We start from the raw sequence: 14,834 nt of genomic DNA, 5'->3' as shown, positions 1-14,834 counted from the left end.
CTTGTATACTAAAGATTAGAAAACACTGAAAGCAATTAAAGAAGCCCCATATCAAAGGATATACGTTAATGGATTTTAAAACTTAATAGTGTTAAAAAGTCAATACTTGCAAAATTAATCTATACATCCAACATAATTCCTATTGAAACTTCAAATCCCTTTTGTACAGAAATGGACAAGTTGATCCTAAAATACACTAGGAAATACAAGGGACCTAAATAATATTGTAAACTAGCAAAAAGGTGAAGCACTCAGTTATCTGTATCAAAACTTACTACAAAATTACACCGGTCAAGATAATGTGGTAATAGCATAAGAATAGACATATAGTTAATAGAACAGAATTGAGAATTCAGACATAAATGATCAATTGATTTTTAAAAAGGGTGCAAAGATATTAGGGGAAAAAAGAAATAGAAGTTAACAACTGGCACCAAAACAATTATATATCCATATGCAAAAGAATGAATTTGGACCCTTACCTTATCCCTTATTCAAAATTTAACTCAAAATGGACCAAAGAGCTAAACATAAAACCTAAAACTCTTAAGAAAAAAAAAGGTAAAAGTTCTGTAACTTGTATTGGGCAATGATTTCCCAATCATTTTAGTTGTTTATATACAACTAAAACACAGCAACAAAAGGAAAAAAAATCTTATAATTTAAAACTTCTGCTTTAATAGGGCATTATGTAAAATTGTGGATGTGTAACCGATGTGATTCTGCAATCTGCATTTGGGGTAAAAATTGGGAGTTCATAACCCACTTGAATCTAATGTATGAAATATGTCAAGAGCTTTGTAATGTTGTGAACAACCAATAAAAATAAATAAATAAATAAATCCCCCCAAAAAATAAAAATAAAACTTCTGCTTCCAAGAATTTTATCAAGAAAGTGAAAAGACAACTGATAAAAAGGAAAAAGTATTAGCAGATTATATTATCATATTATCTAACAAGTGACTAGAAACCAAATATACGGTGAACTGACAGGACAATGATAAAAAGATAATTTAATTAAGAAGTGGACAAAAGATTTGAATAAGGATCTTTCTCCAAAGATACATGAATTGTGAATAAGCACATGAAAAGATGCTCAATTGTTAGTAGGAAAACAAAATCAAAACCACAACGAGTTATCAATTTATATATACCAGGGCAAAGTACTAGCACCTGTAACAACAGAGCAATCCTGAAAACACGCCAAGAGATAGATGTGAGACACAAATAGCCACATATTAATTTCACTTAGATGCACTGTCTAGAAACAACAAAACCATATATATACTGAAAGTAGGTTAGTGTTTGCCAGAGAATAACAAAAGGCAAAAGGGGGAAATTAGGAGTGACTATTAGCAGTGTGGGGTTTCTTTTTGGAGTTATGGAAATGTTTTGAAATTAGTGGTGATTATTGTTTTCCATTTTGCTTAAAGTGAATTATATATCCAAATGAAAAAATATAATTCTAAATTCCTAATATGTTGTATGAAGCTTTACTTCCTAATTTCCTCTTTGGTCTTATATAAGTCTTGCTGTCCCATCTGTTTCAGACACACACACGCACACACACACACACATTTTATTTTATTTTTGGTACAGGGGATTGAACCCAGAGGTGCTTAACTAACCAGGGAGCACATCCCCAGCCCTTTTTGAAATATTTTATTTAGAGACAGAGCCTAAGTTGCTTTAGGGCCTTCCTAGGTTGCTGAGTCTGGCTTTGAATTTGTGATCCTCCTGAGCCTCTGGGATTATAGGCTGTGCAACCATGTCCAGCCAAATTGATCTTTTTAATACATGATCATTCTTTACCTGAAGAAACCTATATTTCAGATACCACTACGTTAGCATTTCCATCATTGAAGATCACAATGCAGACATGAAATTACATGAATTAAAGATAACTGGTATTTTTCATTCTTTTTATTTGTGAAACTATGACTAGCTATGGTTGGCAAATATTGTTCTTGTCTTTGTAGGAAACTTTTTTCAGTGTTGTTATAAAAGTCAACACATTTTTATTAGCTACTAAAGAATATATTTCTAAGGTTTCTTTCAACTTTAAAATTATCAGGTTCTGGGTTGGGGTTATGGCTCAGTGGTACAGCACTTGTCTAATGTGTGTGAAGCACTGGGTTGATCTCACTCAGCACTACATAAAAAAAGTTATTGTGAAAAAAAAATTATCAGGTTCTGTTCTCTTCACCTGAAACTATATTTTTAATCTTGTCATAGTCGTAAAAAATAAAAAACAACAACAAAAAAACAAACCTAATAAGATGGCCTACAAAGTCATTACACATGAGGGTTTTAAAAAGGAAAGGGCAAAGAAAAGGCATCCCATTTTAGGCACTGCCCTAACTGACTTGAGACTCAACTCACCACTTTCTACTTGTAGTTGATGAATCAGATTTTCCTCTAACTAATGCTATAAGGAGAAACAAATATACAAATAAAAGCCTGAAGACAATGTGCTTCGGAGCATGAAACCTGAAGAAACATTTATTTCAGGTATGATTACTTTAATAAACCCATGGTTGAAGATCACAAGGCAGATGTGAAATTACATAAATTAAATACAAATTTTGGGGCTGGGGCTGAGGCTCAGCAGTAATGCACTTGCTTGGCATGTATGAGGAGGCACTGGGTTTGGTTCTCAGCACCGCACATAAATAAATAAAATAAAGGTCTATCAACAACTAAAGGAGAAAAAAACCCCCACAAATTGGTATTTTTTCCTTTTTGTGAAACGATAGTCAGCTGTAGTTGGTACTTTCCTTTTGATTTTTGAAATATAGTCAGTTGTGAATGGCATTCTGCCAGGTATATTATTTAGACTAAATGAGTCAGTTGCTACTAGAATTTCATGAACATAGAAATTTAAAATATCTACAAACCACTGGAATCACCCTGGAATTAGGGTAGTTGGAACATTCTCTTCATGTTTCAAGATTTAGATTGAAAATGCCGAATAAACAGTTGTTTTTTTTTTCATGGTGGAAAGTTCCAAAAGCACTTATCACCCCAGATGTATCTGGTTACTTAATATATCCGACAGGTGGTAGTATAAAATCTAACTAAATAGATTTTCTTTCCCTAAGACCAGGCATTCTCAAAGAGTGATATCACCCTAATGGGGTGAAAACTGATTCTAGGGGGGAAAGGAATAAGAAAAATTTTGTTTTTATGCATAAATCATATTTATAAAATGTATGAACAGATATACAATATAGTCATAACATTAAAACTTCATGTGGAGAGGGGGAATTGTTGAAAAAAGTCTAATTATATTAATCCTTATGGGCTGTTATAGTGAAACAGTTTGAGAAACAAATCCTATACAGAACATAGTGATATAGTTAGACATATTTACAGGAAAACATGGTCATCTGACCAGTATATGTTGGGAAAAGAATAATCACAGATAAGATAATTCATGGTATATCATAAGACAGTACAAGCTTGTATAGCACACACTTGAGGAAAAGCTGCTAAAAGGCTAGATTACTTCTTCTCTCTCTCTTTTTTTTTTTTTTTTTTTGGTGCTGGGATTGAACTCAGGGCCTTGGGCTTTCGAGCCAAGTATTCTACCAACTGAGCTATTCCCCCAGCCCCTATCTTCTCTTTTTTAAAAAAAAATATTTATTTACTTATGTATCTTTAGTGTTAGGTGGATACATTAATTTGTTTTTATGTGGTCTTCTCTTAATACCACGCCCAACTATCAGCAACCTCAAGCTCCCATTTTAGATTATATGTGATATATTTTATTTTTGTTCTACAGGTTCCAAAATAATTCAGGAAATAGTTGAAATTCATAGTCATTACACTTAAATGACCAGTTTATGTGCCTAAAGTATGCTTATTTATCAAGTAATTGATTGCAACCAATTCTCAAACAGGTGATGGAAAGAAAAATATTAACTGTATCAAGGGATTTAAGGAATCGGAATGCCAAGAGTTGGACTTCTTCCTATTTGTAAAGAGGGAAAGATAAAAAGAGAGGAGTCCAAAGGAAAAAATAGTAAAGCCACGTATGTGAAAATATCTCCTTCACATACTATAATAATTCCCCAGGGAAACTGGTGGTTTTACGTTCTTGAAAATGTAAATGATTCTTAAGACTTAATAGTGCCTTGTACTACTAGATCTGCAAAAAAGAGAGACAGGTCTTAATCTATAAATGTAATGATCCATAAGAAGCCAGAAGATACATACACAAGGAAGTGTAATGCACGGGCTGGGATTGTGGCTCAGCAGTAGAGAGCGCTTGCCCAGCGCGTGTGAGGCCCTGGGTTCGAGTCTCAGCACCACATAAAAATAAACAAATAAAACAAAGGTATTGTGTCCAACTTCAAATAAAACGATAAGTATACAAAAAAAGAAGTGCAACGCAAAGCAAAAGCAATAAGAAAATAGGGCTGAATTACTTTATGAGGAGATAAGGGTGAGGGAAATTATTACCAGGCTTGGGGGAAAACTATGCAATGCTTCAAAGAGGAGGTGAATCCAGAAGGGTGAAGGGGTCCTGAACACACTGATATGAAGTGTATATGCAGAGCTTATTTTGGGAAAAAGCCCAATTTGGATGCACCACAAAGTATACGAAAAGGAACAGTTAGTTGGAGATACAACCAAAAAAATAGTTAAGGACCACGAAAAACTGTAAATGTCAGTTATGAGTACAGATATCATTCTGTAGATAAAGGGGAATATCATGCTCACAGTTGTACTTCTGTAAATGCTTATCAAATATGTTTTACGTTTTTGTGATATAAAGGTGAATAGAACCAGTGGCTCTTGATCTGTTGGGGGTGTGCCTGTTCTTGTCCTGCATGCCCTCAAATCCATTCTTCATTCTTCTGTATGATAGGAAGCCTATTCCATACTGGCAAGGTTTCCCAGGCTTATGTCAGCTAGTTTTGGCTGGCTTTGCTAAATGGGAAGCGCTAATGTAAGACTAGAGGACAGGAGGAAGAGGCTGTGTATTTTGCTCCCATTTTATCACTGCCTCAATAGAATCTCCTCTATCACTAGTGCCCTCTTACAAATAAAAGTCTACCTTCCATCTTCTACAGTTGCCTCTGGTTTGCTTTTTCTCTCCTTGTCCTCTTGGTTAGTGTATGGTTTCCTGCTATGGTAACCTCTGAGTAGCCTTGAGTAAGCTGTTTGGCTTCTTAGTTCTTCTATCACCAGTGTAGCCAATTCCCTCATTAAATACTTCTATGTTAAATACATTGACTCCTATTACTTCTGATTAGATGCTGACTCATATAGAAAGTAACAAACCCATTTGGGAAACTGAAGAAAATTCGGGACCCTTCATCTATAAAAATGCCAGAGGCATATAAACTTTTACAGATAGTTTTGGAGGCTCACAGAACTTCAGAAGCTTGTTCATTAATCCAAGATTAAGAATACTGAAACTGGGGCTCAGTGTTAGAGCTTTCCTTGCATGTGTAAAGCACAGGGTTCGATCCTCAGCACATTATTAAAAAAAAAAAAGGTATTGTGTCCACCTACAACATATATGTGTGTGTATGTGTGTGTGTGTATGTATGTGTATATATATATATATAAAAATACTGAGATGGACAAAAAGTAAGTTTCAGTATAGAGAAGGATGATGGTGACAGTTGCAGAGCATAGCAAATGTACTTAATACCACAGAACTGCACACTTAAAATAGCAAAAATGGTAGACTTACAAAAAAGAAAAAAATCACAGCTACAATAAGACCTTTAGGCAGAAAGCACTAACTGTAATTGCTGGGAGAGATTTCAGAGATCATGTTTGAATGGAATCTTTTTTTTGGGGGGGGGGGTAAGAATTAAACCCAGGAACGCTTAACCACCAAGCCACATCCCCAGCCCTTTTTTATGTTTTAGTTTGAGACAGGGTCTCACGTAGTTGCTGAGGCCGGCTTTGAACTTGGGATCCTCCTCTCTTGTCCTCCTGAGCCCCTGGGATTTCAAACTTACCTGAATCTTGAATACAAGCATATTAGACAAGGAAAAGCAGAATATATAAGAATATGGGGAGATACTTCAAGTAGTTTGCCCTGAAACATTTGCTGCAGCGTAAGGCAAATGTTAAGAGATCAAGCAAGAGAGGCAAGTAGGATCAGTTCAACAGAGCACCTCACCTGATATGCTGATAAAAACCAAAGTGGTGTCCAAAGGCAATAAATAACACTGATAACCAGAGCTGTTCAAGTGAGTAATGAGGTGCAGAAGTCAGTATAATTTTCTGAAGAATGCAAAGGAGATGAAGTAAAGCAACTAAATTGTTATGTGAATAAATTTGACTGAGTGTATAAAAAGAGTAAGATGAAATTAAGGAAAGTGGTTTTGTTGTATGTGTTTAAGGGTAAAAACCCTAATCATATAAATGTAAAGGGGGAAAACTTGATTTTTAATTCTTAGAAATTGGTACGGTGTTTGGAATTTATTAGGCACACAAAGATTTGCTAAAAAACATGGGAAAAAAGGGTTTAATACAGAAGGGGCTATAGATGTGGAGAGTGTATGACATAAGAATCAAGAGCTAATAAAATGGTAGTTCTGATATATATGTATATAATTTTAAGATTTATAATGTTAAATAACAAAATCAAGAGCTGAGAACGGGGAAGTCTTGCTCTTTTTGTACACTCATTAAGTGCATAACTATTTCAACTTTTAGAATAGTTGGCCTGGTGTGCATGCTTTAGGAAGATTTATAATAGCAAATAAGATGAATTACAAGAAGACTACAAGGGAAGCTGGGCACAGTAGCACATGCCTATAATCCCAGGGACTGGGGAGGTTGAGGCTGAGGGACCACAAGTTCTAGGCCAGCCTCAGTAACTTAGTGAGACCCTGTCTCAAAAATAAAAAGGGCTGGGGATGTGGCTCAGTGGTAAAGCATCCTGGGTTCCACCCCAACACTGAAAAAATACTTACTTAGGAAGCCATGACAAAAGTCTAAAATAGAAGTAAGAGGAGGTATATTGCTGGGATTGGTGGCAGTAACTGTAATGTGAAGACATTAAGGACAAAAAGCCCCAAATGACTCTTAAGTTTTTATCCACTAAAAGAAGGGGGGGGGGAGTCTGGGGTTGTGGCTCAGCAGTAGAGCGCTCACCTAGCATGTGAGAGGCCCTGGGTTTGATCCTCAGCACCACATAAAAATAAGTAAAATAAAGGTATTTTGTTCAACTACAACTAGAAAATAAATTTTAAAAAAAAGGAGAGGAAAAAGTCAAAAGAACAGCTGCTGTTAAAACATCCTACAAAATTCGAGCATAGGACAACTACCTATTATAAAAAACTATCCACTCTAAAATGTTAATAATGCTGAGGTTGAAACACCATTTTTAAGACTATGAGTACTGAAGTTCAATTGGATCATCTAACTACTAAAAGACAAAATTCTTAAGCAAATATACAGAGGAAAAACATAAGGTTTATCAATGCATATTATGAAAGTCCACTTTTCACTTATAGGTAAGCCTAATAAATATAATGATTTCAAGGCATCCAGCTTTTTAATCGAACGTATGGAGTAGATCCTATAGATAATCAGTTTTGAAAAAGTGAGGAAAAGATTAAACATTAACAAAATTTTTGTGTTCATTCATTAGTTTTTTTCCAAAAATGAATGGTGGAACCATTCTCCCCCCCTCCCAGGTTTCTCACAAATGTGCTTATTATAAGCCCTGCACAAATACAATATATATATACATACATATATATATATTTGGAATGGGCTGAGTATTTTTAAAGGCACAAAACAATTGGGGTTTTCGAACAATTAAAAAAAATGGTAGTACAATAATGGTTGCTGAAACTACGGCAGGTTTCATCACATATGTTTACCATTTACTTTTAGGGACGACTCATATGATATTTGTAAATCATTGGCTTAGCTTTTGAGCTTTACGTGGTCCATGGCTCTCGTTACAATCCTTTTTATTCTTTCAGGGGACAAACAAGAACAAAAAAATTCTCCTACACAGACAATACATTCAGACAAACAAGTAGCCCACTAACCACTCTTCCAATGGGGGAAAAACTAGGGCTATAAAATGTGTAACTAAAAGGCATTTCCTCCCTGAAAGGAATTGGAATTACGACTGTTTTAAAACATGCAACTGGCATTTCAAACCTCTACGCTGGGCGACATACTGCGGGGAATATGGAGAAAGAGTACCCCCATCAGTTCCCAAATCCTAAATTCTAAGGCCAGGATATGAGAAGGGCGTCCGAAAGGCCTTTTTCCAAAGCGGGGTGGCTGAGAAGTCCTATTTTGGTCTCAGCTCTGACAAGGGAAAGGTTAACCAACACACAGCCAGTCCGTCACGTAGACAACTCTCTACCAGGGGTCGCAATTAAGCGCGCAGGCCCGACTTTCTTCGGAATCTAGGCTCCAGGTGTTCCACCCCGAGCCTGCCCTCGCCACGCAGCCCCTGAGGAGAGGAGCGTTCACCTACAAAGAGGCTTAAACTTCCCGGAGCCTCCGAAGGACCGAGAATTATCACCAGATATGAACTTGTAAGCGAGGCGGCAAACCCCCAAAGCTTCCCCACCCAAGGAAAGCCTCTGGCCGCTAAGGTCCTTCCGTCTTGCTTCGCCTGGTCCAGTAACCCTTCCTCCGGTGCCCGCGCTTACCTAATACCAGTCGGGCCACGTCTGAAGGTAACAACATGATCCGAGTCGCAGAAGGAGCCAGAATAAGAGACGAGACTCAGGTGAAGGCAAACACAGCGACAGCTCCTGCGCCGCATCTCCCGGTTCCACTGGCGGCACTGAACCCGCGACAATTTGTCCCGCCTCTCTCGCCCGACAACAACCAATCGCTTCCGCAGGGGAAAGAAAGGCGCCGAAATGCAACCCGCCTCCGAGCTCCCTGGCGCTGTCGTCATTTCCGTCCGCAGAGTTGGAGGGGTGGGGCCGAAGAGGGCAAGGAGGTGGGGTGTCGGAGCCTCTGGGCGAGCCAGTGGCGTAAGGTAGCTCGCTATTGGTGGGCAGGGCGCAGGCGCGCCTTCTCTGACCAGGCGAATGTTTTGGGGGAGCTAGTGTTTTGAGCTGAGAGCGCGTGATGTTCCTGCGCATGAGCACACGGTGCGCCACCGCTCTGCCAGCCTCTTACTCCCGGGACTGAAGCTCCGCCGCCACGCTGCATTTGAGCCGGAAGCGGGAAAGACCGTGGATAACGGGTTGCAAAGCTGTGGTGGGGAGGAGGCCAGAGGAGCGTGGATTTGGGCTGCAGCCCCTGCCGCCTCCAGAGATACTACTTTGGCGGTCAGAGCGCGGCGGTAGGGATGGGGAGTCTACTCAGTGGCTTGTGCGTGGGAGTATTAGCTTGGTTCCTGTAGCTCCTCTTGCGGGGAGCGCAGTCCCAAACATTGCTTCCGAGCTGTCCTACCCTCCTGTCTTCACCCCTTGTTTCCGGCCGCCGGTCCTCATTATTTTTTTTTTTTCCTGTCCTCGCTCTCGGCCCCTAGCGGACTTTAAATTTGCTGGTGCATGCCTGTAATCCCAGCTGCTCCCGGCGCCCTGGCAGAAGTATCTTAAATTCAGGGTCAGCCCAGCTAGACCCTGTATCAAAAAACAAAAAAGGGGTTGTAGAGGTGGAATCCCTCTGGATTCAATATCCAGGAAAGGGAGCAGTGTGTGTGTGTGTGTGTCTAATATGCATGGATACTCTTTTAAGTTGAACCCCCCTTCCTGTTTACCCCATTACCCTGTTACCTTACGGTTCAAATTTAAGTGACTTGACAAAGTCATTTTTTTGCACTCGTAATTGATACTTTTTCAGATAGCGGCCGTTTATTGAGATTTAAATTTCAGCCTTGTGGTTAAGATCATGGGCCCTGGAACCACAGTACCAGAGTTTGAATAATGATTTTAAGCTGTGTGACTTTTTGCTTAAAGAAGTGAAGATAAGTAGACAACTGCAATTCAAGATGATAATGTTATAAAAGAGTGCTGAAGTGGTAGAGCAACAGGTTCTGTGGAAATGCAACCTGGGAGAATCAGTTTGACCTGGACATGACTGTGTCAATTGTTCTGGAGGGTGATAGTAGCTTTCCAGACCAGGAAATGCGTGTGAAGGCACAAAGTAGCAAGTTCCTGAAGCCCAAGAGAGAGGTCTGGCATTGAGTAAGATTTGGAGTCTTCAACACGTTGAAGACAGCAAGGAGACAAACACTGTATTTGAGGTGTGAGAGGAAGAACCATCAAAGAGACATATTAAACTGTCATAAAAAGGGGAATATGATAATTACTAACATGAACATAGGCTGTTTTCAAGGCACTATGTTAAACATGAATCTTTATGACACCCCTTTGAGCTATATATATGAGTATTGCTTTTTGTTTTGTTATTGAGAAAACGGATTTGGAGAGATTAATGAACAAACTTTGTCTATATTGTAGAGTTTTTATGTGACTGGATCAGGATTTGAACCAATACAGTATTACTATAGAGTTCACGTGCTCTTAACCAGTAGACAAGAATGGCATGTCAAGCCAGAGTTATTTCTCAGAAGACAGGATGTAGTCTTTGTGAAAGTCTTCAAAGAGATTAACTTGATTAAAATCTGAAAAGGAACATTGGATTTATCAATTCAAAGGCTTAGAAATCTGTATCATTTCAGTTGATTGTTGGGAGTGGAACCTTTAGTTTTTCCAACATACCACACTCTTCTTGGGACTCTGGTTATACTAGTCTCTTTCCCTACAGTGTTGGTCTTCTAGCTCCTTATATAATTGGCATCACTTCATTCAGATCTTGACTTTATGATAACTTCCTTTGAGATATGTTCCCTGACAATTTATCTAACACCATCCTCGGTACTGTTATTTTCTTTTGTGTTTTTGTTGCCTTGAAGGCATATATGACAATTTGGAATTACCCATGGTTTTATCATTTTACTTGTTTATTTTCCTCTTCCCCACATATAGCTCCATAAGGGTAGGATTTGTGTTAGTTTAGTTCTTTTTTTGTTGTTGGGGGGGGGTTAGCTATCCCTAACATAGTATTTTGAACATAGTAGGTGTGAAGGAAATATTGTTTTATGTATCAATGAATGAACATCTTCTATTTATGTAGATAATACTGAACTGTTTTTTTCCCCAAGAAAATTAGACTTTATCCTGCTACTGTAAACAAAGAATAGATTTGAGTACTGGAACATTGTTTTGATATGTTCTAAGAAATATTTTAAATTTAAGTATTTTAAATTTAACTGAATATTGGAACATGCAAATATTAAGAAAAACCACTGTGCCTTTGATGACAATATGCTTGTTAATAACACAGTCTAAGTTATGTAAAGGCTGGAAGTGTAGTTCAATGGTAGAGCATGTGCTTAGCCTTTGTAAGGCTCTGGGATCAGTCCCTAGCATGAGAAAAATATATAAATGAAGTAAACGATTACATAATTATTATTAATTATTATTACTATTATTAATATATGTGTTATTTTTTTTTTTTTTTTTACAGATAATAATGTTCTGAAATCCTGAACCATGAGTTTAGCACTTAATGATCTGCTTATTTGCTGCCGACAACTAGAACATGATAGAGCTACAGAACGAAGGGTAGTAAATGGCTTAGATTTAATTTTTCCTTGAAATTGAATGTGATCAGTAATACATTATCATGTTCATTTTTGTTTTCAGAAAGAAGTTGAGAAATTTAAACGCCTGATTCGGGATCCTGAAACAGTTCAACATTTAGATAGGCATTCAGATTCCAAACAAGGAAAATATTTGAATTGGGATGCTGTTTTTAGGTACTGTACATTTAAAATTGTCTTTGCTTTGTCTTTCAGTTTTATTTCTGTTGAGATATTATTTTCGTAAGGCTTTGCTACCTGTGTTTTATTGTGCCTTGCATATGAAATTAGCACTTAATGATTATCCAAAGCATTATATTTAAAGGATGCTTATTATATGGAATGCTTAAAGTATTAAATCAGTGTTCCACAAAATGTCTTATACATGTCCCACTGATATTGAGAAAGAATTCCTTTCATATGGATTAGTTTGTAAGAATTCATTGCAAATTAGAGGAAAAATTTGAAGTTATAACAAATACTTAATTGTTATTTTGACATCTTTATTACTGGAATTATAAGCAGCTGCCATGGGTTAAGTTATAGTAAAACAGGTGAACGGAATATTAGGATACTTTGAGATGAATACAGTTAAAAAATAAAATCTTAGGCAATGAAAAGATATGATCCTTGGATAGAACGAAGTGGCAAACAGGGTTGATGGGTTTTTACATTGAGACATGATTTTCAGTCATAAAGTCCTTTTGTAGCAGTTTGTAAGGCTTGGGAAAGATGAAGTATTTAAAATTAATGTAGAATATTGAGGGCATTAAATAACTTGAAACAATATTTGCAGTCAAGAGGAAATAGGAATATTTAGTTGTCTTTTAGTATTTAGAACAGATAAACAGTTTTTAAGCTCTTATTTGGTACTACACTGTTACAGATTTGAATAAATGTGACATGAAAAATGCATGTTCCTTGTTCTCTGGTTATTTGGTTTATTTTAGATACCACTAATACAGTCATTACATAAAGGTGAGTACTCTGTTGTATTAGCTGATTAGGTAGGCCAAATTGGCACCTGATACTACTGGCTATTCATGAAGGTAGAGCTTCACTTAAAGGCTATAGGTATGATCAGGTAGTTAGGAAGGAGGAAGAGAAGGTTGAAAGCCCTCAGTAATATTGTGAAATTTTAATGACAAAATGAGAAAGCAAGTAATAAAATAAAAAGTCAGGAAGGCTATAGATTGAGAACATTGCAGGCCAGGCTCTATATTGGTGTTATAGAGGTTAGGCCTCGAAAAAGGGATTTGTTTCAGTTAGCTGGTACATTGAGCAAAGCAGTGTGGTTTTAAAAGATGTTCTTTGTGATGACATTAAGAACATTTTAAAATTATAAATATATAAGCATAATTTTTTTTTTTCTGGAATTCTATTTCATTTTCTTGAAGATTTTTGCAGAAATACATTCAGAAAGAAACAGAATGTTTGAGGACAGCAAAACCAAATGTATCAGCCTCAACACAAACCTCCAGACAGAAAAAGATGCAAGAAATCAGTAGTTTGGTCAGATACTTCATCAAATGTGCAAATAAAAGTAAGCAACATTATTTATTGGAAATAAATGGTTTAATAGTCTACCATACAAAAGTTTGATCTGATGGTAACATAAGTATGTTAATTATAGCTTCTAGCATATATAATGAATTTTAATACTGTAGGTTCAAATATTTTGGAGAATTTATTCAAGCTTAAAATGATAAAATCTTAGAATTAAAAGGATTAAAAATTATTTGAATTCCTCATTCTTGTATCCCTCTCTACATCCCAAGCACTCAGATACAAATACTGTGTAAATGACTGAATATATTCAACTTTCTTTTCTATCTTTGAACAGCTTTATTTAAACCCTGTCTGTTTTTTGTTAGTGCTTCTAAGAATACACAAAAATACCTACTTAATCATGTTTTTACCATGAGATCCTTTGAGGTATTTGAAGATAGCCATAGTATTTCCCTTGAGTCCTCTTAGGTAAATATACCTCTTTTTTTAGCTCATATGACTTAGTTTTTATTTCACTCTCTTCTGAAATCTCTTTTCTTTTTAAATATTTATTTTTTAGTTGTAGATGAACACAGTACCTTTATGTATTTATTTTTAGGTGGTGCTGAAGTTTGAACCCAGGGCCTTGCATATGCTAGGCGAGCACTGTACTGAGCCACAATCCCAGCCCCCCTGAATATTCTTTAGTTTAATTATATCTCCCGAGGTGTGGTGATCAATTTTTTGGGTATATTTTGATGAGTACAGATAGAACAGGATTTGCATATCTTTTATTGTATATTTTTACTGATCTTTCTGAGATCACATTAATTTCTTTGGCAAGCAAAACCCATCCTCAGCTAATGTTGTGTTTACTATCACTTAAGAAAAACGACAGCAACAAAACCCAGGTCTTTTTAGCTACTGATAAGCAGTATATCTCCCATATTGTAGAGCTGAACTTGTACAGTGGTATTTTTTAATCAAAATACAGGTAAGCTTTTGTAAGGAAATGGGCATTTACTCAGTGCTGAAGAAGAAACATTTGTTTAGGGACTTCTGGGCTCAGACTCTGTAGTCCTTGCAGTTAAGGATATGATTTTGGTAGCAACTTTATGAATCAGAAAACCCAGATGTTTGTAAATATTTAAACACATTTTTTTAATATTTATTTTTTAGTTGGACACAATAGTTTTATTTTGTTTATTTTTATGTGGTGCTGAGGATCGAACCCAGGGCCTCGAAAGTGCTAGACAAGCACTCTACCACTGAGCCACAACCCCAGCCCCACATGTCCAGATTTTGACAAACTTGGTTAGCATTGGTATTCATAAGTGGTATGATAGAGACAAGACATTAGGGGGGAAAAACAAGGGAAAGGCAGCTGGGAAAGAACAAATAAGGAAATATTTTTCATTCCGTTATCTTAGCATTTGTCTGCATCTGCACAAAGCAGAGAGTTTAGAAAACAAGAAACCAACCTGTGAAAAATGTTCAGTTCCATGAACTTCCATGAGGTTTCTGTAAGCACCTTAGGTCTTTTTAAGACAGATTTTTTTTTTTTTTTTTTGGTCTGTCATAAAAACTGCTCTATATAAGCAATTGCTCTACCACTAAGCTACTCCCCTGATATAAGACAATTTTTATTTTTAGGGAAAAAAAAATATGTCAGCATGATTTTTTTTTAGTATAATTCTTGAAACACTTCTCCAATTTGGGAGAGAACAGAATATATTGGAAT

At 36.7% G+C, this 14,834-nt stretch overlaps 2 protein-coding genes across 4 annotated transcripts in view; one reads left to right on the top strand and one right to left on the bottom strand.

Moving 5' to 3' along the window:
• NPAT (nuclear protein, coactivator of histone transcription) overlaps positions 1 to 8,816 on the bottom strand; it is a 54,027-nt gene extending 45,211 nt beyond the window's left edge. For all 3 annotated transcript variants that reach the window (XM_081282540.1, XM_081282538.1, XM_081282539.1), the window contains exon 1: positions 8,652 to 8,816. In XM_081282540.1, coding sequence (XP_081138666.1) covers positions 8,652 to 8,688 — 37 coding nt within the window. In that variant the 5' untranslated portion in view covers positions 8,689 to 8,816. The remainder of the gene's footprint in view (positions 1 to 8,651) is intronic.
• A 228-nt stretch (positions 8,817 to 9,044) lies between these two features.
• ATM (ATM serine/threonine kinase) overlaps positions 9,045 to 14,834 on the top strand; it is a 167,198-nt gene continuing 161,408 nt past the window's right edge. The window contains 4 exon segments of the mRNA XM_081280301.1: positions 9,045 to 9,298; positions 11,491 to 11,588; positions 11,670 to 11,782; positions 13,003 to 13,148. Of these exon segments, the coding sequence (XP_081136427.1) occupies positions 11,517 to 11,588; positions 11,670 to 11,782; positions 13,003 to 13,148 (331 nt within the window). The 5' untranslated portion in view covers positions 9,045 to 9,298; positions 11,491 to 11,516.

This window comes from Spermophilus citellus (genome assembly GCF_964194105.1).
Source record: "Spermophilus citellus genome assembly, chromosome: 2".
Classification (NCBI taxonomy): Eukaryota; Metazoa; Chordata; class Mammalia; order Rodentia; family Sciuridae; genus Spermophilus; species Spermophilus citellus.
Note: the sequence above shows the minus strand (reverse complement) of the source record. Positions and strands in the feature narration are given on the sequence as shown.